Source organism: Mytilus galloprovincialis, chromosome 3 (assembly GCF_965363235.1).
Source record: "Mytilus galloprovincialis chromosome 3, xbMytGall1.hap1.1, whole genome shotgun sequence".
Classification (NCBI taxonomy): domain Eukaryota; kingdom Metazoa; phylum Mollusca; class Bivalvia; order Mytilida; family Mytilidae; genus Mytilus; species Mytilus galloprovincialis.
In genome coordinates this window covers 101,573,890-101,601,679 of record NC_134840.1, presented here as the reverse complement: position 1 = coordinate 101,601,679, position 27,790 = coordinate 101,573,890, and the positions used below count along the sequence as shown (strand labels likewise).

The window sequence follows — 27,790 nt, the reverse complement described above, 5'->3', positions numbered from 1 at the left end:
TAGGCCTGTCGTATCAAACATGACTTCAATGACTTCAGTTGTATCTAGATTATAGGCCTGTGGTATCAAACATGACTTCAATGACTTCAGTTGTATCTAGATTATAGGCCTGTGGTATCAAACATGACTTCAATGACTTCGGTTGTATCTAGATTATAGGCCTGTGGTATCAAACATGACTTCAAAGACTTCAGTTGTATCTAGATTATAGGCCTGTGGTATCAAACATGACTTCAATGACTTCGGTTGTATCTAGATTATAGGCCTGTGGTATCAAACATGACTTCAATGACTTCAGTTGTATCTAGATTATAGGCCTGTCGTATCAAACATGACTTCAATGACTTCGGTTGTATCTAGATTATAGGCCTGTGGTATCAAACATGACTTCAATGACTTCAGTTGTATCTAGATTATAGGCCTGTCGTATCAAACATGACTTCAATGACTTCGGTTGTATCTAGATTATAGGCCTGTCGTATCAAACATGACTTCAATGACTTCAGTTGTATCTAGATTATAGGCCTGTCGTATCAAACATGACTTCAATGACTTCGGTTGTATCTAGATTATAGGCCTGTCGTATCAAACATGACTTCAATGACTTCGGTTGTATCTAGATTATAGGCCTGTCGTATCAAACATGACTTCAATGACTTCGGTTGTATCTAGATTATAGGCCTGTCGTATCAAACATGACTTCAAAGACTTCAGTTGTATCTAGATTATAGGCCTGTCGTATCAAACATGACTTCAAAGACTTCAGTTGTATCTAGATTATAGGCCTGTCGTATCAAACATGACTTCAATGACTTCGGTTGTATCTAGATTATAGGCCTGTCGTATCAAACATGACTTTAATGACTTCGGTTGTATCTAGATTATAGGCCTGTCGTATCAAACATGACTTCAATGACTTCGGTTGTATCTAGATTATAGGCCTGTGGTATCAAACATGACTTCAATGACTTCGGTTGTATCTAGATTATAGGCCTGTGGTATCAAACATGACTTCAATGACTTCGGTTGTATCTAGATTATAGGCCTGTCGTATCAAACATGACTTCAATGACTTCGGTTGTATCTAGATTATAGGCCTGTCGTATCAAACATGACTTCAATGACTTCGGTTGTATCTAGATTATAGGCCTGTCATAAGAAATACATAACACAAACACAGTTAAAATATTTGTTTCTTTAATAAATAAATGTACACAAAACCATGTACAAATTTAAACATATATATTATTTATGCTAACAACAATTTATAAGTAGAAATCCCACATAAAAAATGGTCACAAAATGACACAAATATACTCCAAAAGTACCTGTATTAGTAATAGAAAAAACGAACAAATGTCACATAAAAAATCTTAACAGAATCCAATCCAATCAAAAATTCCTTTTATGTAACAAAAAAAATTAAATTGAAATTAAGCATAAACATTTTTTACTTCACTACATGTTAAAAACATATTCTAAGACAGTTAAAATCTTAACTGCTGTCATTATGTCTGCAGAACACCATTTTAAAACTATGATTACTGTTAAATGCATTTCATTTTCCTGTAGTAAACACAAACAAGAATGTGTTTAAAATGAATGGATCCCCAACTCGTACTATCATTTTCTATGTTCACTGGACCGTGAAATGGGGGCCAAAACTCTTAATTTGGCATTGAAACCAGAAAGATCATATCATAGAAAACATGTGTACTAAGTTTCAAGTTGATTGGACTTCAATTTCATCAAAAACTACCTTGACCAAAAACTTTAACTAAAAGCAGGATAGACTGACGAACCAAGGAATAAAGAAAGGGATGCATAGACTGAAAAACATAATGCCCTTAAGTGAGGAATAAAAAAATCAGCTTTTCGATCATTAACTATAAAATCAATACCCTTTTTTCAATTTAATTCTCTTGATTAGCTGACATTAGATATTTGGAATTTCATGACTAGGTGAATCTCAGATTAAGAAATGATTGCCTAGATGTGGATGTAATTAAACAAAATCAATTTTGTATCACCTATTAATTAAAAACATTTAAAAATACATGTAAAACAGCAATATACATAATATATTGTCCTGAAAGTTTGTGATTATTCACGACAATACATCATGCAAACTTTAATTTCAACAACAATCAAGAATTTTAACAATGGATTTCATTATTTTAACAATAACATCATAATCATCATATTTAAGGTGGTACCTAACACTACAGGGAGATAACTCTGTAAAATCAGCTAAACGTTTTAATAAGGTTGTGTTCTTAAGGGAATATTGAGCTTCTCAATGATCAAAATTAGTGTTTGTCAAACTGTTATATAACCAATGTAATTTTTCTGACAAAACGGTTGGTTCAAATATTTTAAAAATTTTATATTTTTGTCAAAGGGTCAAAGTAAATACTTTGTAAAAGTTTTATGAAAATTAAACAAGCCAAATTAATTTTAGTTAAAGTGTTGGGTACCACCTTAAGACAAATAAGGCAATAAGCATGATAAGGATAAATATTGACTTACACAATCATATACCATTCATACACAAACAATGTACTGTAAATTCAGAAATAATTGCCTACATTTATTATTGAAATTATTGAAGAATGAACAAAAAAGTGAGATTAATTATTGCGATTTCAAGAAAATTTTCATACAGATAACATATTAGATATCTGAATGTGAGGTCTAATTATTGCAATACTCACTCATTCACATAATTCACAAAAATACAAACTTCAATAATTTCTGCGTCTTCAGTACCAATCATACACAAACATTGTTTTCTCAAACATGAATTTCATCAGATCTATAACCACAAAAATCACTTAATTGTTTTTAACAACAAAAATAAAATCAAGCATTTTGATGTGTTCAAAACACTAAATGAATTACTATTAAATGAACATATAATTATAAATATTCATTTTCAAATTTCATATAACAACCTACACCGTACATGTGTTAACTCGGGTAAATCTTTGATATGATAGTCACCTGAATTAAGTTGTTCCACATGGACAAAATGGATTTCAATGTTTAAATAATTTAGCATATGATTTGAAGTGTACAGTTCATCTATTTGTTGTTTATACATTGGATTATAAATTATCATGAATCCAGCATTAAAATTAACTTGATAAGATTTTTTATAATTCAAAATGATTTGTGTTACATACAAAACTACAATGTTTACCAAAAAAAGCCCTATTTACATATTAACCAAAAGCTGAGCAAATATTTGGAATGTATAATATCATTTTATATACAAATGTACTATCCAGAATTATGCATAGTTTTAAGTCTTATAAAGTCTGTGTTTCTTCCTTGAACCTTATAAGCTGAGTAAGGCCTTATTTTCTGATCACCAATAATAATATTGGTACCTTTCATGCTGACAAATATCAAGGAGAAATCTGGTAAAGGTTAAGTGTTAAAATTCAACCCTAAATTCAATTGCAGCATGATACAAATGAAAACAGCTCTTTCCATCATTTGGCTGTCACATGAAAAAGATGTATAACAAAAGACAACTTTCGAGTTATGCCGTTCCCCATATTTTTAAAATTTCGTTGGTTTTTGACGGAAACGCAACAAACTTGAAAATGGACTATAATTAGGTTTTTTAAACCACTTATAAATTACAAGACATGCATTCAATTCTCCTATCCACAGTTTAAATAAATAATTATAGTATTTCAATAAAAAATCACAATCATAAATAGTGTACTTTCGAGTTATGCCGTTCCCTATATTTTTAAAATTTCGTTGGTTTTTGACGGAAACGCAGCAAACTTGAAAATGGACTATAATTAGGTTTTTTAAACCCCTTATAAATTACAAGACATGCATTCAATTCTCCTATCCACAGTTTAAATAAATAATTATAGTATTTCAATAAAAAATCACAATCATAAATAGTGTACAGATTTACCTCTTGCTTTATATGTGGTTAATGCCTCAAGTGGTGACTGATTTTGAAACCTTGTTACAGCACCATGTGGCAAACATTTCAGCCAATCATACAACAAAGAATATAAATATAAATAGAAGATCACTGAAGTGAAATATTCAGTAAAATTATTGCTTATTACGACTAATATAAACAAGAATGTGTCCACAGTACACGGATGCCCCACTCACACTATCATTTTCTATGTTTAAAGGACTGTGAAATTGGAATAAATTCTCTAATTTGGCATTAAAATTAGAATGATCTTATCAAAGGGAACATGTATACTAAGTTTCAAGTTGATTGGACTTCTACTTTATCAAAAACTACCTTGACCAAAAACTTTAACCTGAAATTTGCACTATCATTTTCTATGTTCAGTGAACCGTAAAATTGGGGTCAAAACTCTAATTTGGCATTAAAATTAGAATGATCTTATCAAAGGGAACATGTATACTAAGTTTCAAGTTGATTGGACTTCTACTTTATCAAAAACTACCTTGACCAAAAACTTTAACCTGAAATTTGCACTATCATTTTCTATGTTCAGTGAACCGTAAAATTGGGGTCAAAACTCTAATTTGGCATTTAAATTAGAAAGATCATATCATAGGGCACATGTATACTAAGTTTCAAGTTGATTGGACTTCAACTTCATCAAAAACTACCTTGACCAAAAACTTTAACCTGAAGCCAAAAACTTTAACCTGAAATTTGCACTATCATTTTCTATGTTCAGTGAACCGTAAAATTGGGGTCAAAACTCTAATTTGGCATTTAAATTAGAAAGATCATATCATAGGGCACATGTATACTAAGTTTCAAGTTGATTGGACTTCAACTTCATCAAAAACTACCTTGACCAAAAACTTTAACCTGAAGCCAAAAACTTTAACCTGAAATTTGCACTATCATTTTCTATGTTCAGTGAACCGTAAAATTGGGGTCAAAACTCTAATTTGGCATTTAAATTAGAAAGATCATATCATAGGGCACATGTATACTAAGTTTCAAGTTGATTGGACTTCAACTTCATCAAAAACTACCTTGACCAAAAACTTTAACCTGAAATTTGCACTATCATTTTCTATGTTCAGTGAACCGTAAAATTGGGGTCAAAACTCTAATTTGGCATTAAAATTAGAAAGATCATATCATAGGGAACATGTGTACCAAGTTTGAAGTCGATTGGACTTCAACTTCATCAAAAACTACCTCGACCAAAAACTTTAACCTGAAGCGGGACAGACGGACGAACGAACGGACGAACGAACGGACGAACGAACGGACGAACGGACGCACAGACCAGAAAACATAATGCCCCTCTACTATCGTAGGTGGGGCATAAAAAGAAGATGTGGTATGATTGCCAATGAGACAACTATCCACAAAAGACCAAAATAACTTAGACATTAACAACTATAGGTCACTGTACGGCCTTCAACATGCATTCTTCAATACCGCAATCAGTTGATTAAGTTAAAGTTCAAACGCAGTACAGTCTCATGATTAACTTTTACATGTTCTATTTTTATCTATAAACTGAGACCACTATTAGCTAATCATTCCAGAGTCTGATAAAAGTTCAAAAGCAGCACCAAGTCCCCAGCTTACTTCTACATGTTCTATTTTCTTTATCACCTAGAAAAAAAAAGAATTGTAAATCACAAAAATCGTCCTCTCTTACACAATAATAGACCTGAACAAGAATGTGTCCACAGTACACGGATGCCCCACTCACACTATCATTTTCTATGTTTAAAGGACTGTGAAATTGGAATAAATTCTCTAATTTGGCATTAAAATTAGAATGATCTTATCAAAGGGAACATGTATACTAAGTTTCAAGTTGATTGGACTTCTACTTTATCAAAAACTACCTTGACCAAAAACTTTAACCTGAAATTTGCACTATCATTTTCTATGTTCAGTGAACCGTAAAATTGGGGTCAAAACTCTAATTTGGCATTTAAATTAGAAAGATCATATCATAGGGCAGATGTATACTAAGTTTCAAGTTGATTGGACTTCAACTTCATCAAAAACTACCTTGACCAAAAACTTTAACCTGAAGCCAAAAACTTTAACCTGAAATTTGCACTATCATTTTCTATGTTCAGTGAACCGTAAAATTGGGGTCAAAACTCTAATTTGACATTTAAATTAGAAAGATCATATCATAGGGCACATGTATATTAAGTTTCAAGTTGATTGGACTTCAACTTCATCAAAAACTACCTTGACCAAAAACTTTAAACTGAAATTTGCACTATCATTTTCTATGTTCAGTGAACCGTAAAATTGGGGTCAAAACTCTAATTTGGCATTTAAATTAGAAAGATCATATCATAGGGCACATGTATACTAAGTTTCAAGTTGATTGGACTTCAACTTCATCAAAAACTACCTTGACCAAAAACTTTAACCTGAAGCCAAAAACTTAAACCTGAAATTTGCACTATCATTTTCTATGTTCAGTGAACCGTAAAATTGGGGTCAAAACTCTAATTTGGCATTTAAATTAGAAAGATCATATCATAGGGCACATGTATACTAAGTTTCAAGTTGATTGGACTTCAACTTCATCAAAAACTACCTTGACCAAAAACTTTAACCTGAAGCCAAAAACTTTAACCTGAAATTTGCACTATCATTTTCTATCAGTGAACCGTAAAATTGGGGTCAAAACTCTAATTTGGCATTTAAATTAGAAAGATCATATCATAAGGAACATGTGTACTAAGTTTCAAGTCGATTGGACTTCAACTTCATCAAAAACTACCTCGACCAAAAACTTTAACCTGAAGCGGGACAGACGGACGAACGGACGAACGGACGAACGAACGGACGAACGGACGCACAGACCAGAAAACATAATGCCCCTCTACTATCGTAGGTGGGGCATAAAAAGAACATCTCTTGGTACCAAAGGCCTATGTAAATGCACACAGAAAACCAAATATTTTTTGTGAGCATTTTCACTTATAAATATATGAGTATTTATCATCGTACTTATGATTGAGTGTTAAACTTAAATCTTTTTGTATGTACATATTATTTCAAGAGAAATTTGTTTTTTTAAATCCTGAAAATAAATAACCACTAAGTCCTTTGGCTAGAATTTGCTTATCACGAAAAAGTAGTAAGGAAAGATTGTTATATTTTTTCTGTCTATGAAGAAATAACATAAACAAATGTGGTGCACACTGAGTAACCCCTGTAGCGGGTTGTTTTAAAGTGTGCACCACATTTTTTATGTTATTTCGAATAGACATAAAAATATTACAGTCATTCCTTATAATTTAATTTTAAATTCCATTTACAACTGGAGTAAATAATGAAGAAACGTTGACGACGTAACGATCACATGACGATATTATGTCTATAAGCTGATAAACAAAACACTGTCAGTCAATCAGAAGATGCCTTACATCCAAAATTGAATTATCAAAATATGTTTGTTTGCTTTAATGAATATCTATCAAACATAAGGAATATCATTTTTATTTCTATCGTCAGCAAATTTTTCTTTTTTTCATGTGATTAAGTGATAAACTTCTAATCACACCATAGACATGATACAGTATAACAAAATTGATAATGAAGTATAGAATTACAATCAAATAAGGCTCTAAGAAGGAAAAGTATTTTTCTAGCCTGTATGGAAAATTAAACCTAGTCACTTTCATGGTAGTCAAAATAACATATTTCACTGGTTAAATCCCAGTATAACAACCCCTATCCCTCTACATTCCCAAATCACCCTTTATTATTGTGTTACTTTGTACTTACAGTAACTTTTGTTTTTGACCTCAGCCTGTAGCCATCGTGTAGTAATGAATACATGTACAGTAAATCTAACGCTAGAAATGGTTTCTTTGAACTTGGATTATCAAAAGCTACAATAAAAGAATTGGTTATATTTTCATGGTGATTTACTTTTAGTTTCTCTTGTGTTGTGTTTTCTTGACATTTTTCAACTCTTTTTTATTTTTCTTTCTTTTCATTTTTTCTTTTTTTTCTTTTCTTATGGTGGTAGTTTTTCTCTACACTTTCAGAGAGACCTGATGAAAGAAAACCCTATATTATCCAGACATCTCAATTTATATATCAGGACCAATACATATATCTTCTAATGATTAAAATTACTGTGGATTCATTATTATTATTTGTGAATTTGATACAAATATTCGTGTCTTTCATTGATAAATGTGAACCATGAAGCCCCCCATATTATATAGTAATTATGTGAACAATTCTCCTTCATTAAGTTTATTACTAAATACCTTTTTTAGCTGCCCTCAAAAAATCTTGGACAACTAATTTTCCGCCTAAATCTGAATCTGTAACAAAAAGAAAAACATTAAAACTGAGACTAAAAGATAAATAATGTGATTAACCCTCCATGGATTTTTATTTCTCTCAAACTTGATTCGCATAGGATTTTTTAAATAAAAATCAAAGCGCTGTAAGCGCTGAAGGCAGTTAACCAAAAACCAAGGCAACCGTAATTATGAAAACTGTGGCAATGTTGCCTCAACGTTAAACATTCATATATAGTACATTCCATAGAATTTCATGTTTATCTAATGATTTATTTATTAAGGCAAATAATTTATATGTTATCAAGGTTTCAAAAGCAATGCATATGATATATCAATGTATATTTTTTATGGTGAGTCTGCAGTGATACAAGTTCCCAATGATTGCAGTTGTTCTACTTGGTAGTTAAACTTGGTTTTATTTGACTGCTAGAAGTTCAATTTGACTTAATATGAACATGTAATAGTATGAATGGACTGGTTTCCCTGGAAAGAAAACTGAGTTTGTGTTCTATAGTACAAAAGTTATGAGACACGAATCAGACAAATGTTCACTACAACAGGGATCAAAGGTGAGGTCTGACTGACCTGCCCATAGTAAATGTAAATGATTTGTTATTTTGTCCCATACATATGAATATATATAATTTAGGGGTGGGGATCTCAACGGTTTTCAAGTTCTCAAACAGGTAGGGGTAGGCAGAGGATTTAGGGGGGCAGGGGGCCCGGCCTCCCCTTTTTGGGAAAAAAATTGGTTGCTTATATAGGGAATCACTGAAGCATGACTGGAGCGGGCCCCTCTTAGGTCAGTGAAAATTTCTGGATCCGCCACTGGGGGTAGGGTGACCCTAGGGACTTCCCCTACATTTCATTTTATTTGTTATATTGTCCCATACATGAATATATATGGTTTAGGGCTGGGGATCTCATTGGTTTCCAAGTTCTCAAACAGGAGGGGTCGGGTGACCCCAGGGACTCCCCCTATATTTCATTAAATTAGTTGTATTGACCCATACATGAATATATATGGTTTAGGGTTGGGGATCTCATTGGTTTCCAAGTTCTCAAACAGGAGGGGTCGGGTGACCCCAGGGACTCCCCCTATATTTCATTTAATTAGTTATATTGACCCATACATGAATATATATATTGTTTTGGTGTGGGGATCTCGACCGCTTCCTAGTTCTCAAACAGGAGGGTTGGGATGACCACAGGGACTTCCCCTATATTTCATTTGATTTGTTATATTGTCCCATACATGAGTATATATGGTTTAGGGGTAAGGATCTTGACCATTTCCAAGTTCTCAAACAGGAGGGTGAACAGTGACCTCAGGGACTCCCCCTATCTTTCATTTGAATTGTTATATTGTCCCGTACATGAATATACGGTTAAGGGGTGGCGATCTCAATGGGTTTCAAATTCTCAAACAGGAGGGGGTGGGGTGACCCAAGAGACTCCCCCTATATTTCATCTGATTTGTTATATTGTCCCATACTTGAATATATATGGTTTAGGGGTGGGGATCTCGACCATTTTTAAATTCTAAAACAGGAGGGGTGGGGTGACCCCTAGCAACTCTTCCTATATTTCATTTGATTTATAATATTGTCACTAACATGAATATATTTGGTTAAGGAGTGTGGATCTCGACCATTTCCAAGTTCTCAAACAGGAGGGGGTGGGGTAACTCCAGGGACTCCCCTATATTTCATTTTTTATTTATTATATTGTCCTATACTTGAATATATGCAGGGGGCGGATTCAGACGGGGAAGGGTTGCGGGCTTGCACCCCCTTAAATTTGCAAAGCATGGGTTGTTCTCAGCTTAATAAAGAATATTCCGATAATTTTACCTCAATTTTTTTTAGCCTCGCTCTGCTCGGCGAAAATTTAAGTTTGCGCCCCTCCTAACCTAAAATCCTGGATCTGTCCCTCATATGGTTTAGGGGTGGGGAGCTCGACTGTTTCCAAGTTATCAAACAGGGGGGGGGGGGGGGGAGTGGCCCAAAGAATGCCACCTATATATCATATGATTTACTTACATTAAGGTATATATAATATAGTTGCATTATTTGTGAAAATAAAGAAACTTTCAGCTACTTTAATTGACCCTTCAAAATTGAGAAAAACAAATAACCCCTCGAAATTGCAGTAATATGTTTACTCTTTAAAAGCATCTCACATGCATTATCATCATTTATCATTTATAAAGAAAATTTAGACTATGAACATGTATATTGTTAGATATACTGTTCCCAGCTGTCACGTTGTATTGGATTTTTAAATTAAAATTTGTCAAAAAGTAATTTTGAGTTTCTGAATAAAATATTTTTCTGCTTTTTCTTTCTTTTACGTATATCTTTTGGTTTACAATACTAGTGTTTATATTCATTTACCATGCATAGATGTATTTTTTCACCTGCTTGGATTTATTTTGTAAATGATTGCCAAACCCGGAATTACCCTTATCTGCTTCCGGAATCGGATCCGATTTTGTAAAATTTTGTCTTCACGGGGCCGTTGTTATGTGTTTACAATGTTGTTTTTATCAATCAGATACGATTTAACTCGAATTTATACAATATTTGTCGGCGATTTTCTGTATAAAGCTAGCGGTTGAACAAAATGAACATAGCCGTCATGAATAATAATGATAAAGATAAGTTTTTAGCTCGTTTAATTGGAGACTTTGGTGAACATGGTGAAAAGGTTTGCAAAGTAATTTTTTATTTTCTTTCAAGTGGAAGGAGACTACGTCGGGTGTAGCTAGAAACCAACTATCCTAGTCGAAATTCCGCTTTCAAAAGTGGAAGGTCGCGGACCTCGGACCACGGCTAATTTGCACACCTGCCTCCAAATTGAAAAGCTCCGAAAATTTCTTTTTTCTAATTTGAAATTGCCGCCAACAGCATGAACAGTTGAACTTATTATATAATAGACTACTGACGTAGTTGTACTACGTATTGATGACAAACAATATTCCTACGACTTTTGTCATTTGGAAAATCTAAACTACTTGTCTTAAGAGATTTTCGGCGATTAAATATTTCATACAATTGTTCTTTGACATCTTAGCTAAAAGCACAAGTCATAATGAACTACACAAGGATTCTTAATAAGCACTACTTCCTATGTGTAACTTTAAAACTTTTGGATAAATCGACGATCATTTAAGGTTTTTCTGGTCATATTTCTTGTAATCCAGAATAAAAAGTATTAAAAAAGTGTTCAATTAGTTATATATAACATAGTAGCAAGCTAGATAATAACAATGGCAAGTATTTCAGGATTTATTGGGTAGAACACAAATCTAGGGTGCTCGCATAATGCAGCTTAACTGCATAAAAAATCATCAGGTTAAAAGTATTAATGCATTGTGAAAACGAATATTTCATCAATGAAATTCAAGTCAGATATTGTTATGAATGTCATATTCATAATGGATGCACATTTTTTAAAGTCTGATGCAGACATTTTGTAGTCGAGGCGTTTCAACTGAGGTACTACACAGTCGTCAGAAGGCGTCATTATGGAGGAAAGGGGTGGCATCAAAAAGCGTCATTATGGAGGAAAGGGATGGCGTCAAAAAGCGTCACTATGGAGGAAAGGGGTGGCGTCAAAAAGCGTCACTATGGAGGAAAAGGTTTAGTAACTGTTGTTTGTTGCTGTACATCACATTGTTTTTGTGTTTTCCTTTTTTTACATAAATCTGACAATAAGTTTTCTCATTTGAATTATTTTTACCTAGGACCTTCCTAGGCCTCTTACATCTTACTATGGAGTATAGGTTTTGCTCATTATTAAAGGATGAAATTGACCTTCTATATTTTACCTCATTTGGTCTCTAGTGCAGAGTTGTCTCATTGGCAATCATACCACATCTTCTTATTTTCATAGGACTAGAGTAGTGGCAGTAAAAGGATCCAAAATAAAAAATGGATGAATTTTTTTATTTTCAAATGAGTTTGGGAAGTTTGCTTACAGTTCATCTAGACTGTGTTAAATATCTTACAATACTTGTTCAGTTACAATACTTTTAAAATAACAGGAAAATTCGATTCTGTATTTATATCACTTATGAATTATATCACTTTGACCTAACAATTATATCCATGCATATTCATCTATAAATATCTCTCATTCAAGTCCTAAATTCACAACAGCTATAGGTAGAAATATAAAACTGAATTCAACTTGCCCTTTTGCACTCTTAAATGTTTGAAACAAAAAGGATCTCAAGGGAGGGGGAATAAATAGTGCAAATAACAACTAATTATGTGTTATTAAGTATCCATAACATGCATTTCCCATTAATGATAATAATAAAACCCCAAGCACATGCTTGAACTATTTCAAATAATTTATACACAAAGACCTACTGTGGAATCATTAATATTCGTTGGATACCAATTTTTCGTGGATTTTGTGGGAACAGGAAAACCATGAATTTATATTTTCGAAGGGAATGCAGGTTTTGCCAAGGAAATTGTATATCCATGAAAATACAAGTTTTCTCAAACCACAAAATTGGTACCACGAAAAATAAATGAATCCACACTTTTTAATGTTCCCAAAACCTTATACATGTACAATATATGTATATATTTCAAAACTGTCAATATACCTTTATGCTTTTCATCTTCAGCAGCTGTCAAAATGTAGAAACAGATAATGTCCTTTTTTTTAGAATTCTAAAAAGTTTGCCTTCTTTTCTCTTTTAGTCTAAATTTATTTTGCCAACCGGTTATCAACAGAATGACTGTGAAGAACAAAACCTACCATACAACTTAACATTTTTTTTAGCACCAAAACCTTGTATATAATTAGGTGATAGATGATAACTATTATATCATCTGCCTTTAAGTCCTGTAGAACTATACTGGGTTCATGGTAGTTACTGTGTAAACATGACAAATTTCCTAATTGGTAGAGGACTAATCTAATCATTAATGACCATCATGCACCATTGTGCAACATTATCATTAGCCAATTCTTAATTTCTTATTAAGGTGGTATCAAACACTTTGACTTAAATCAATTTGGTTCGTTAAATTTTCATTAAATTTTGACAAATATTCACTTTGACCGTTTGATAAAAATATCAAAACATTTCCCAGTAAATTTTATAAATATATGTAAGATTTCCCTCTACATACCTATTAGTTGTGAATCTATGGCAGCATCATAGAAATAAGAGAAAACATAGATCTCATGTATCTATTTATAAAATTTCCCAGTAGATGATATAAATAGATGTGGGATTTCCCCATACATACCTATCAATTGTGAATCTACAGCAGCATCATAGAAATAAGAAAAACATAGATCTCATGTATCTATTTATAACATTTCCCAGTAGATGATATAAATAGATGTGGGATTTCCCCATACATACCTATCAATTGTGAATCTATGGCAGCATCATAGAAATAAGAGAAAACTTAGATCGTGAATCTATGGCAGCATCATAGAAATAAGAGAAAACTTAGATCTCATGTATCTATTTATAACATTTCCCAGTAGACGATATAAATAGATGTGGGATTTCCCCATAAATACCTATTAGTTGTGAATCTATGGCAGCATCATAGAAATAAGAGAAAACATAGATCTCATGTATCTATTTATAACATTTCCCAGTAGATGATATAAAAAGATGTGTGATTTCCCCATAATACTATTAGTTGTGAAACTACGGCTGCATCATAGAAATAAGAGCACATAGATCTCATGTATCTATTTATAACATTTCCCAGTAGATGATATAAATAGATGTGGGATTTCCCTCTACATACCTATCAATTGTGAATCTACGGCAGCATCATAGAAATAAGAGAACACATAGATCTCATGTATCTATTTATAACATTTCCCAGTAGATAATATAAATAGATGTGGGATTTCCCCATACATACCTATTAGTTGTGAATCTACGGAAGCATCATAGAAATGAAAAAACATAGATCTCATGTATCTATTTATAACATTTCCCAGTAGATGATATAAATAGATGTGGGATTTCCCCATACATACCTATTAGTTGTGAATCTACAGCAGCATCATAGAAATAAGAGAACACATAGATCTCATGTTTCTGTAATTCATGCACAGCCTGAATCTTTTGTTTTACAAAATCTTTTACTACACTGTAACAACTGTTAAATGAACTTTGAGATTCTCCACTAAAAATATAAAATAACAAAATGGTTATAAACTGTTAAAAGAATTTTGACATTTTCCACTAAAATAAAAAGGCAAAAAAGTTTCACCAAATGTTAAAAGAGCAATTCAGATTCTCAACAAAAGTAAAGACAGAGTTAACTACAAAAAGAATTCTGAAATCTCCCTTTTTTAAATAGGTTTGAACTTTCAGAGAAAAACATTTTGCTACTTTGAATATTAAAGGGTTGATTTTATGTCCTTGTACTAGGTTGAAACTGCTGCTGGTAGACTGCAATTCCCTGTGTGGTATCATCAGCTCAGTAGTTAGTGTTTCAGTACAGATATAATATTTGAAATACTAAGGATTTTCTTATCCCAGGCATAGATTACCTTAGTCGTATTTGATACAACTTTTTTGGAATTTTGGTTTCTCAATGCTCAACTTTAAACTTGTTTCCCTTTCTAACTATTTTGATCAGAGGGTCAATGATTAGTTTAATATAGGCGAAAATGGTTTCTCTTTGCTCTTCAACTTCATACTTGATTGGCAATCTGACTATTTCGATCTGAGCGACAATGATGAGTTTTATGTAGATGAAACACAAGTCTGGTGTATCGTATTATAAGCCTGGTACATTTGATAACTAATATAACCCCAAAAGGCTATACTTACCTGACAGAGAACACCACCAAAAGTTGAAATTTACATGAGGTTATAGAAAACACCCCCCAATATGAAATTTACCTGACATTATAGGGAATACCACCAAAAGTCCAAAGAGAAACAATATTTGCTGGTAAACATACACTCTGTAATTTTTGTTGTTTTTCTGAAAGTATAAAGCAGATTCTTAATTGAATTCGTAACTTATATAAGATGGAACACAAGATGGTTTAATCTGGATTCCCAATAGAAGGTAAACAGTAAAATTGTCTAATTCTAAAATTTAATATATTGGATAGGGTGAGAATTTATATAAGACAAATTTATTTTAATCATGAACCTGACATAAAAAAAAGTTACCAATTTTATTATTATGATACATTCTTATATCTTGCTCAAAATACAAAAATCTTTGTAGAATGATGGTCGCTAAAAATAAGTTGAAAACATTCTGTACCTTTTTTATTTCCTCCCAACAGTTTAAATCTTGTTGACATCAAACCATATCCTAGGTAACTGTAAAAAACAAACACAAAATAAAGACTAAACATTTAATTTTCAGTTCTATAAATTCCATCTTCAATATTTTAATCTTTAAAAGAGTATTTCTCTTTGCTGTTTCTATGCATTTGAAATAATGTGCTGCTTTTTTTTTTTGTACAGAAAAATTCAATGACCCGGCGGTAAAAAATTGACCTGGTCGGGTTAGGGGAAACCATCAATTATTTTTCCATGGCTTCATATGCTGTAAAATGCTCTCAACAGCTTATGTTTGTACTGTTATATCTGAACTAAATCAAAATAAAACTTTCGAATTCGTATTCATATATTACGACTTAACAAAACAATAACATGACTGACCGTTGGGAAGTTTGAGACAAGGAAAATAACTGATGAAACTAATCAAACTACTTAATAATGAAAATGATTAAATAGATTGATTGCTTATAATGCCTCGTTCACACGTATCTTTAATTCGAATCAAATTCGAATTGAATGCGAATCAAATTCGCTAATCAATCACACACTCTTCTTTTTTAATTCGAATTGATTCAAATTGGCTAATTCGAATTAACTAATTCGCATTAAAAATAGGTTTTTGTTAATCTGAATTAAAAGTTAATGTTGTTAGGACAGTAAAGCGAATTTGACGTGCATTCCAATTTGAATTAGAATTGATGTTAGGACGTTAAACGTTTCGAATGCTAATTAAACTAATTCGAATTAGTTAATCTGAATCTAATTTGAATTAAGTGTGAACTCTGCATTAAATGATCTCTATCTGCATAAGTTCCAGGAGCGAATATCATTTATCTTTCCAGAAAATGATGTCAAACAGCATTTTCTGGTGTCAGGTCTGTTATTATAAGGTAAACCAATATTCGTCTGAGTACAAAGAATCATGAAAGATATGTTACAAATAACATTCAAGAAGTTGTAACTAGTCTTTAGTTTGTTTGAAATTATTTGTTTGTCATTATCTAAAGAGGGACATATTTAAATAAATGTCATTAATGCTGCCTGCAGACAAGAGACATATTTGTCCTTAGAAAGGTCAAATTGTTAACTAAAACTTAGTTTGAGTTCAATATCAAATTTGATAGCTGGCAAAGTAACAGTCCAAAGTTAGTTATTTCACCTTGCCCTGAGTATAATTTCTTCTATGAGCTAACCAGTTGTGATGCAGATCAGCAGTAAATCAGAAATTTTTAATTTCAATATATATACAGGTACTGTAAATTCAGAAATATTGTGAGGTTTTTATTATTGTGAAAAATGCAACAGGGTTATAATTGCAATAATTTAAACTCACATTTTGAAACTTTTTATATGAATAAAACTGTCAATATTGCAAAAATCAAAATCGCATTTTAGTCTAAAATGAAAAAATCACAATATTAAATGCACGTAATAATTACTGAATTTACAGTATTTGGATTAACCAACCAGGGATTTAACCAACAACCAACCAGACTCTAGGCAAGCACCTCTACCATATGAGATCAACAAAAGAAGTAATTATTAATTTAATAACATTATATGAATTACCTGTGAGTGTATAAATTTAATTTCTTCTTGAACAGTTCCATAGATTTTATGAAGTCTTTTGGCACTGTGTCTAATGTTTCCTGGGGAAAAAATATAGATTGATACATCCAGTTTATAAATATTAATAATACTAGAACACACCAGTGATATCGCGGGTCCATGACTGAATTAAAGTATATAACTATGCGTAAGCCTTATTTTAGTATTAGTATTGTGATCTGATAAAGTCATGCCTAAGATACACTGCTTTCAAATCTTTCTGTTTGAACCCGTCGAACTGTAACTTATCAATTATTGGTAATATTAATTATTTGGAAAACAAAAGGTCCTGGAATGGAGTATTTTTTAATCAACAGCATTGTCCTATATTAGTTATAAATAAAGTTGAATTCTTTGATTCGCTGTTTTACGTCATGCCCGCTAACAAATTGGAAATTGCACCTATACGCCTTATTTTTAGTCCAGATTTTTAGTATTCGTATTGTTATCTTAGAAAGTCTTACTGATTAAAATACTACAATCAGACTTGGGGTAATTGTAATTGTAATCGTTAATCAGCTGTAATTGATTACAATTTTTCATTTAATCATTGTAATCATTAATCAGTCAAAAATCTGATTACATGTAATTTAATTTAATCAATTACTTTTCAAAATGCCCTGTAATCCTGATTACATTTTGATTACATTCTGATTACAATGAAACAAATCTTGAACTGTGTTTATGGTCAATAAATGAACCTTTTTGTTATTCTTATTTAATAGAAGATTAACAAGTTAAGATAGTTAGGTTTACTTTATCAAGCATGTTAATTGATTTGTATACTTCAGTAAAAAATAAACTGTTACAATATTAAACAAGAATGTGTCCAAAGTACACGGATGCCCCACTCACACTATCATTTTCCATGTTCAATGGACCATGAAATTGGATAAAAAATATAATTAGGCATTAAAATTAGAAAGATAATATCATAGGGAACATGTGTACTAAGTTTCAAGTTGATTGGACTTCAACTTCATCAAAAACTACCTTGACCAAAAACTTTAACCTGAAACATGCACTTTCATTTTCTATGTTCAGTGGACCGTGAAATTGGGGTCAAAAGTTTAATTTGGCTTTAAAATTAGAAAGATCATATCATAAGGAACATGTGTACTAAGTTTCAAGTTGATTGGACTTCAACTTCATCAAAAACTACCTTGACCAAAAACTTTAACCTGAAAAACTTTAACCTGAAACATGCACTTTCATTTTCTATGTTCAGTGGACCGTGAAATTGGGGTCAAAAGTTTAATTTGGCTTTAAAATTAGAAAGATAATATCATAAGGAACATGTGTACTAAGTTTCAAGTTGATTGGACTTCAACTTCATCAAAAACTACCTTGACCAAAAACTTTAACCTGAAAAACTTTAACCTGAAACATGCATTCATTTTCTATGTTCAGTGGACCGTGAAATTGGGGTCAAAAGTTTAATTTGGCTTTAAAATTAGAAAGATCATATCATAAGGAACATGTGTACTAAGTTTCAAGTTGATTGGACTTCAACTTCATCAAAAACTACCTTGACCAAAAACTTTAACCTGAAAAACTTTAACCTGAAACATGCACTTTCATTTTCTATGTTCAGTGGACCGTGAAAATGGGGTTAAATCTCTAATTTGGAATTAAAATTAGAAAGATCATATCATACAGAACATATATACTAAGTTTCAAGTTGATTAGACTCCAACTTCATCAAAAACTACCTCGACCAAAAACTTTAACCTGAAGCGGGACAGACGGACAACGGACGAACGAACGGACGAACGAACAGACGGACGAACGGACGCACAGACCAGAAAACATAATGCCCATAAATGGGGCATAAAAAGTCATCATTAGCCTAAGAAGGCCTTAGTAAAAGATATTGTACATATATTCACAATTTAAAGATGTACATATATATATTTGATAAAAAAAAAACCTGTTATATTTAAGCAATATAATATTTTTCTTTAACCCTGAATTATAATCTTTTGTTAATATTGTGATTATTGTAAACTTTGAATTGACAGGTAGGAAACCAATTAAGGTTTGTTTTTATGCCCCGTCTACGATAGTAGTAGGGGCATTATGTTTTCTGGTCTGTGCGTCCGTTCGTCCGTCTGTTCGTTCGTCTGTTCGTTCGTCCGTTCGTCCGTCTGTCCCATGTCAAGTTAAAGTTTTTGGTCGAGGTAGTTTATGATGAAGTTGAAGTCCAATCAACTTGAAACTTAGTACACATGTTCCTTATGATATGATCTTTCTAATTTAAATGCCAAATTAGAGTTTTGACCCCAATTTTACGGTTCACTGATAGAAAATGATAGTGCAAATTTCAGGTTAAAGTTTTTGGCTTCAGGTTAAAGTTTTTGGTCAAGGTAGTTTTTGATGAAGTTGAAGTCCAATCAACTGGAAACTTAGTATACATGTGCCCTATGATATGATCTTTCTAATTTAAATGCCAAATTAGAGTTTTGACCCCAATTTTACGGTTCACTGAACATAGAAAATGATAGTGCAAATTTCAGGTTAAAGTTTTTGGCTTCAGGTTAAAGTTTTTGGTCAAGGTAGTTTTTGATGAAGTTGAAGTCCAATCAACTTGAAACTTAGTATACATGTGCCCTATGATATGATCTTTCTAATTTAAATGCCAAATTAGAGTTTTGACCCCAATTTTACGGTTCACTGAACATAGAAAATGATAGTGCAAATTTCAGGTTAAAGTTTTTGGCTTCAGGTTAAAGTTTTTGGTCAAGGTAGTTTTTGATGAAGTTGAAGTCCAATCAACTTGAAACTTAGTATACATGTGCCCTATGATATGATCTTTCTAATTTAAATGCCAAATTAGAGTTTTGACCCCAATTTTACGGTTCACTGAACATAGAAAATGATAGTGCAAATTTCAGGTTAAAGTTTTTGGTCAAGGTAGTTTTTGATAAAGTAGAAGTCCAATCAACTTGAAACTTAGTATACATGTTCCCTTTGATAAGATCATTCTAATTTTAATGCCAAATTAGAGAATTTATTCCAATTTCACAGTCCTTTAAACATAGAAAATGATAGTGTGAGTGGGGCATCCGTGTACTGTGGACACATTCTTGTTATTGCAATTTCCAATTGAGTATAGCTGTAGGACAATATATATGATAAAAGATTAATCAGACATGTGAAAATTTATCTAATTAGCACAAACTAAATTAAAAGTTGGACAAATATCTTGTTCAATATAAGCAAAATTTTGTATGTACTTGGACTGGACATGTAAATTGCATTGACTTATAGTACTTGTATTTTGTTTACAATTTGTTTAAACAATTCTATTAATTTTTTTCATAATTTCCATCTGTTAACTGTATTTCATCCATATTTTAACTTCCAAAAACTGCACCTTGAAATACATATAAAGTCTGGAAGAGGTCAGAAGACAAACAGCAAACTCTTTATAAAGCCATATTCATTTGAAGTTAAAATGATTCAGAGATCAATGATGATAAAAGTGTAATGGGTGACACAATGTTCATGCATGTCTGTAGTGAACTTTTGTGGTTTATTAAATAGATGAAGTTTGAAGTTATCATTTTAAAATATATAAAACAAAATTCTTTCTTAAAAGAACTAACGTTATATTAAACGTTAATTCATACTCATCATTCAAAATGGGGTTTTTTTTTAATTCATTGTAATCAGATGTAATCATGATTACTTTGCTAATGTAATCTTTAATTTAATCAGACACTTTCAGAAATGTTGTAATCATTAATTTAATTTAATCGTACAAATGACAAAGTAATTGTAATTTAATCAATTACATTAAAAGTAATTAGACCCATCTCTGACTACAATAGGTAACAATTTGACAATTTAGTAGTGTCAATCCAATGATTATGACCTGTGTATATAGCATATAAATCCTGAATACACTGTTTGGTGGTGCGCCTGTCAGATGCGGAACGTACAGATAAGGTAATAGGTAACAGGTGAATATACTATTGGTATCGGTATCAGACTCGACCTGGAACTTCTTAACTATTGGCAATATTAATTACGTGGAAAACAAAAGGGCCTGGACTGGTGTAATTTTTAATCTACACCTTTGTACTATATTAGTTATATATAAAGTTGAATTCTTTGATTTGTTGTTTTTACGTGATGACGGCTGACAAATTGGACCTCGTCATTTTAGTATTATAGATAGGGTTATTTATTTATTCATAGTAATTAGTCATTTCAGCAAAATAATTCAAACTGATTGCCTTTAACATCCAAAATTGTCAGGGAAATAATCTTTCAGACTTGATAAAATTAAATATTGACTGCTTCTAAAGGCCAAAAAAAAAATTATTTTCAAATTATTTTCAAATGTAAAAATATTAATATACAAAATTTAGGCCTTTTTCCTAAGAAGTATTTTGCTTCTGTTGACTAGTTGCTGTCTCATTAATGTTTACCTCATCTGTCTAAAAAAAAATTTAACTTTTGAATTTCATCTTCCAAAAATTGTTACGAGAATATCTTAAAACGACAGTAAAATAAATATATGTAACTCCTTAAGTACTACCTGCTTATTAGGTATAAAAGTTATCTGTGAAGATCCGCCTCCCAAGTCTAAAGCTGCAACATTATTCCTCCCAGATATAAAATCTCCTAAAAAGAAAATAAAGAAGGCATGTAATAAAAGTACAAACAGGAAAATCCTGAAAAGGAATGAAAAAAATGTATTTAGGGTTATATCGACTGCTATGTAGTATGACCAAACTTTACCCTTATACCATTTATGAACACTTCAAAAACATACTATTTTATGAGTATTTTTATAATTCATAGTGTTAAATTATGCCAATAATAAATATTCAGGAAAAAAACATGTTTGGATGCTGACATTTGTGGTTTCCAGAGGTATACAGTATATATAAATGTCAATCTTAAAGATGTTCTGTAGTTGTTGCTTGTAGTTGTTTAATGTAATCTTTAAGGTTTTTTTTGTTCAAACATTGACCTTATGTCACCTATTTAAATAAAGAACAGCAATTAAAGCACTGTTCTTTTTCGTATATTGTATTTTGCCTTGTTTTGATGAGATTTATTTCCCATTTTTATCTTACCTGTCATAAAACTAATTGTCAACCAGCTGAATATTCCTGCAATAAATCAAAACAATCTTATTACTTACTTCACAAGGCAAATTAAATGAGTATTCAGGATAAAAATTTGTTACAGTAATATGAAAATTAACAATTTCAAAGTTTTTGGTATGAACCCAGAACCTTCTGCACTCAAGAACCCACAACCTTCTGCACTCAAGAACCCACAATCTTCTGCACTCAAGAACCCACAACCTTCTGCACTCAAGACGAACTGCTACCACAAGACAAATAAGGCTGTAAATAATTTGCTGTGTAAAATTATATACTGTTATATTGAATTTCTTGATACTTAATTTGTTGTGCTGTAACAACAGATTATTTATAAATGTATAATTACCTTCATCTGCTCCTTCCATTATATCAACATCTTCCTCTTCGTCCAATAAGAAAGGGTAGTCTCTTATTAAATTTCGTACCTACAAAGAAGATGTGGTGTTATCCATTATTCAAAAAACAGACATGCCATGAAAGCTGTTTTTGAATATTAGTCAAGGTAAATTTTTGATAGGGCCTGGGCAAAATACATGTAATATATTTGTAGATAAATACTTTCAAAGTTTACCTTCTTTATTCCTTCAAGAAAATACGAAAAACAGGTGCAGGTGATGGTATATAAATGATCAAGCTTCTCAATGAAGGATAAAAATAAAAAATATTCCTCACAGCAACTTCATTCTGTCTAAGGTATGAGTCAAAATTTTCACTTTTAAAAGATGTTAAAACTTTTTCTTATTTCAAATTAATTCTTTTAAAAATATTGAAGACACTTGGCAAAAATTTACAAGAGTTAGTTTTGGCAAATTCTGATAATAAGAGGTAATTTTGATCATCCGAAAACCATGTTTGTATAATCAGATCACTTTTCAAATGTACGGCATTCAGTAAGAATCTACTATGCCTTTTTAAATTAACCTAAAAGTTTGTTAGCTTACCTCTTTTAGTAAAATATCTGCTACACCCTCTCCTAATAACCTCAGACCTGCTGTGGCTAACAATGATACTGGTGTTCTTGGCTGTAATTCACTAGGTACTTCAGCTAAAGCTATATTCAGTAATTGTCGTATACTTTCAGCACCCTACAATATATAAATTAAAATGATTTGGCATAAATCTTTAAAGGTTTGCATTATAATGGACATGTGTAATAACTTCCAAGTTGATACCATCATAACTGCATTGTAACCTATCTTAACCAAACTCTTTTCTCAAATCCAAAGTATCCGTTTTGGAACCAGTACACCTCAAAAGAAGTCTTTCTAATGTACATATTATGACAACCTCTACTAAACCTACCTTTTTAGGATCATCAGCAAAGCTAGAGAGACCAGGTTTAACCTGCTCAAATACTTCTCTCACTAGTTTTAAAGGACCTGTAAAATAGAGAAACAATAGACCACTTTCGAGTTCATCCGTCACCGGAAAAAACTCGTCAATTATACGCGCCTTTATCACCGTCATTTGTGCGTTTAGGGGCGTCGTCACTTCCTTCCAATGTTGAGCGAGTGGTTGGAAAACTATAATTCTATATTGAACGAATTATTCGGCAAATTGAATTCTCAAAATTGATAATCAACACTGCTGTCATTAGGGAATTGTCAGTAAGTACCTACAGAGCAACCATTATTTCTAGTTTATCCTGCACAAAGACGATCACCAAGACGCTTGATGAACGTAAATAGTGCAGGGATACAGGCGAGCCCCTTTATCTGGTAAATGACGTCATAAAGGCGTGCATAATTGACGAGTTTTTGCCGGTGACGGATGAACTCGAAAGTGGTCTATTTGAAACACATCTCAAATTATAGATTCTGATCTTAAATAATCATCTTAAAAACCTCTAACATGTCACACACACTGCATCAATTACAAGACTTTGCACTCTGCATAGATATCAAGGATTTCAGGGAATCAATATGTTTCCCTATGGCAGGTCAAAATTAAAGACCTGAAGAAAAAAATTTCAGTGCCTAAATTCATTATCATTTTTTCATTTACCAGAGACATGACAGAGAGACTTAACTTTAAAGTTAAAAGCTTGTACAAAAAAAAATAATTGTGGTGCCTATTACAAACATTTGACATACATTGACATATAATACATGTAATTAGCAACAATAAACCTTTCATTTTTGCTTATGTGTTTTGTATAAATGCCATTTTGTTTTTCTTTGTTTACATATTAGTTTGTTTTTGTAGTGATTAAGATTATAGCCATGTTGTCTGCTGTACCATTATCTTGGACCTTTTTACGTCTTATATCTGTTTGTTCAGTTGACACATTGTTGTCAATATAATTGAACTTGATGTGGCTGTCATACAAGTGAGAGGTTAAATCCACCATTTTCTTATTATATAAGAAAATGTCTGTACCAGGTCAGGAATATAGCAGTTGATTTCCATTTTTCTATTTGTTTGAGCTTTTGATTTTGCAATTTGATAAGTGACTTTTTGTTTTGAATTTTCCTTGGATTTCAGTTATTTTACTTTTTTCATACAATGTAGATACCTGACCACACTCTTTACTTACCAGAGGTTCGCTTAAACTGGAACACATGAACTCTTGAACCTGTGCTACCAGCATCTAACACTACAGCATAAATGTCTGAGTTCTTTCCCATCACACGCTTGTTATCAATATTTGTTGAAGGTAGTTTCGGCATCCTGACAGGTCGCTTAGCTACAAATTCTACAGTTTCTACGTCTGAAAGGCCATTAGCTGATGGAACGATGTACACAACTAATAGAATCAAACAAACTAAGGCTATAACTGCGATCATTCTCCCTCGTACCTCGTACATGCTCCATGACTTTGTCCGTGTTAAAAATGATGATGTAGATGGCGATAGGCTAAGTAGTGTCATTGATGCTGATTTTTTCATGTTGTCTTCGTTTTCTTTGTCCATTAATACCTTTATAAATATTTTAACTACCAAAACTGTTCCCTACCAACTGTTTAATGATTTGATCTCTGTAATAAATTTAAAAAAAAACTGTGTAAGAGTTATCATCATGATCATCATGATCATAAATTTGTGTGATGAATATTCACTTCCATCTTTTTAATATTCATCCATAATGTAATTAATCACTAGCCAGTCAACACTCAGGTTGTGAGTTCGAATCACGCTCGTGCAGGTGCACTTGACTCCAATCTAAATTGACTAGAATTGTCAGTTTTCCTATAGCTATCATAGGTTAATGTAACAGTTTTCGTTTAAAAGTGTCCAGGGATCCCAGAATTTGTGAAATGTGTAAAAGTGGCGCAAAATTGAAAATGAACAGCACATGCTACTACACCGCCGTGGTTACTACAGTATCAGAGAGACTTTTGTATTCAAAATGTCCAAAATTACAGAAAAAAAGTATAACCGCATTGTGCAATAAAAAATAAAATAAAGCTTATATACATATATTTAATAACATGGGAACTAAGTCACCAATATTACAGTAGAAAAATCAATAACATTTCAGCCAAAGGGTCCACATGAATCTTACATATGTTCGCTGGTCATGTTTTTGGCAAAGTTGGCGCACCGTAAATGGGGTGAAGTCGTTATATAAAAGCAAATAAATATTTTTTCATGATTTGTTTCTGATATGAATTCATTGTTATTAATCAATAAAAAAATTATTTAAAACATAAGAATTTCCGCGATAAGAAATTGTTTTAACTAAAAATATACGATATCTGTTTGTAAACAAAGGTGTCGGCTGCAGATGTTTACATTGAAAAATCTGATTATACACATTTTTAACCTTTTAGATCGCTTTTATACATCTTTATACATTTTACTTTTTATATACATTTATAATCAGTAATGGCTAAGCGTACGCCGGGTTTTAAATCTGTTAAACAGCAGCGTAAATCGGAGGCAGTATCTGAAGCTCAAAGAAGAATATGGGACAGGGAGACTTCAAAATTATTTGACACAATATTTGTTCAGGACCATCCATACGCTGCTGTTTCTAAATGGTCATCTCCAGATATATCTAACTGTGTTAATGAGCAGATAATTGAAATTGACGGCAGTAACATAACAGCAGATTTTTCAGAATGGAGAGTAGGTCGTAGGCTTGTAGAATTGGGAGTTTTGGCATATGGTCTAGCAGCTTGCAAGAAATGTGGTCTTCCCCTTTCTTTGCAAAACTGCAGTACCATAAACTCTCACGGTCTAACTGCCATTTTGAAGATAGTGTGTGCCAACACAGCATGTCTCTACACCAACCTAATCCCCACAGGAAAAAGACATGGAAAAGTATGGGATGTCAATTCAAATTAGCAGCAGGTAAAAATTTTGTTGTAGTTAACATGAACAAAAAAAAAGGGTATACTTAGGACGATGGTAAACATGGAAAAGGGTTATTTTCATGCAACGTTATCACTGTTCAGTCAGTCCTGCAAGACAAGTGCCTCATTCAAGGTGTTCTGCTAATTAAATTTAAAGATAAAGAGTAAAGGCCTATAAACATGTATAAAGGTCAAAGTCTTTATTTTTCAAGCAACATTCATAACAGAAATTATTTTATATATTATTTCCATGCAAGCACCCCTTAGGCTTTACCATGTTTACCATCCTCATATATAACACCTTTTCATTGAGGCAATTTTATTTAAAAGTGGGGCGAGTTGGTAAAACAATTTGTGGCACAAATAGATGTGGGCCGATTTGTCTGTGGGGCAATTTGTCCTACTTCCAACATTTGTCCAAGGTAAGTAAGTATTTGTGCCGATTTGTCAGTGGGGCAATTTGCCCTACTTCCAACATTTGTCCAAGGTAAGTAAGTATTTATGCCGATTTGACAGTGGGGCAATTTGTCCTACTTCCAACATTTGTCCAAGGTAAGTAAGTAAGTAAAACTTTATATGGATTAGGCATATTGACAAACAGTACAAACATAAGCTCTAATGAGCTTTTGACCGATAGTGGTAGACGTGTTATACACCATTGGCATTTTTTTTATACCTGTAAATAAATCATTTCAAATTAAAACCAAGTTACGGCATAAAAGTTTTAGTGCCATAGTTGGGTTGACAACCTAGAAATCAAAGTATAATGGAATTTCGAGACTGGTGACATTTTTTAAAAACTGGGAGTTAAATACCTTGTGCTATATAAAGGATTTTTTTCAGAGACAAGTGCCTGTGCCTGACAAATTATCACCTGAAGGCTGAATTTGAACAGTTGAACACCGGCACCTTATTCAATGAAATCGGAAATTCGAATTTGATTTAAGGATTTTATCTTACCATATAAAATACATCCCATTACCCAAATGTTCCTTATCTCGTGCATGTGTTAAAAAAACGGTTAAGATCCGTGTTGTTGACAAACACGTCGTCACTTGTCTGGTACCTTGCTGAACTGTTTTACGCTAGTACCAGTAATCAGTGTTTTTTTTAATGATAAGAATGTTTTTTATTATAAATATATTTTTAAATTTACATCTTATTTTAACCATT

At 32.2% G+C, this 27,790-nt stretch overlaps 1 protein-coding gene across 2 annotated transcripts; it reads right to left on the bottom strand.

Moving 5' to 3' along the window:
* Window positions 1–1,180: 1,180 nt before the first annotated feature.
* Window positions 1,181–27,704, bottom strand: LOC143069568 (ectonucleoside triphosphate diphosphohydrolase 5-like). 2 transcript variants are annotated; one of them, XM_076244267.1, is made up of 15 exons: window positions 27,578–27,704; window positions 24,857–25,297; window positions 23,623–23,699; window positions 23,262–23,405; window positions 22,667–22,745; window positions 22,288–22,323; window positions 21,744–21,829; window positions 17,159–17,238; window positions 15,567–15,625; window positions 15,191–15,275; window positions 14,317–14,465; window positions 12,908–12,931; window positions 8,245–8,301; window positions 7,751–7,857; window positions 1,181–5,599 (listed from the first exon to the last, which is right to left on the bottom strand). In XM_076244267.1, the coding sequence occupies exons 2-15, from the start codon at window positions 25,230–25,232 to the stop codon at window positions 5,513–5,515; spliced, it is 1,446 nt and encodes a 481-aa protein (XP_076100382.1). In that variant the 5' UTR covers window positions 25,233–25,297; window positions 27,578–27,704; the 3' UTR covers window positions 1,181–5,512. The 2 variants fall into 2 exon arrangements, with proteins under 2 accessions (XP_076100382.1, XP_076100383.1); XM_076244268.1 differs by lacking the exon at window positions 12,908–12,931.
* Window positions 27,705–27,790: the final 86 nt, after the last annotated feature.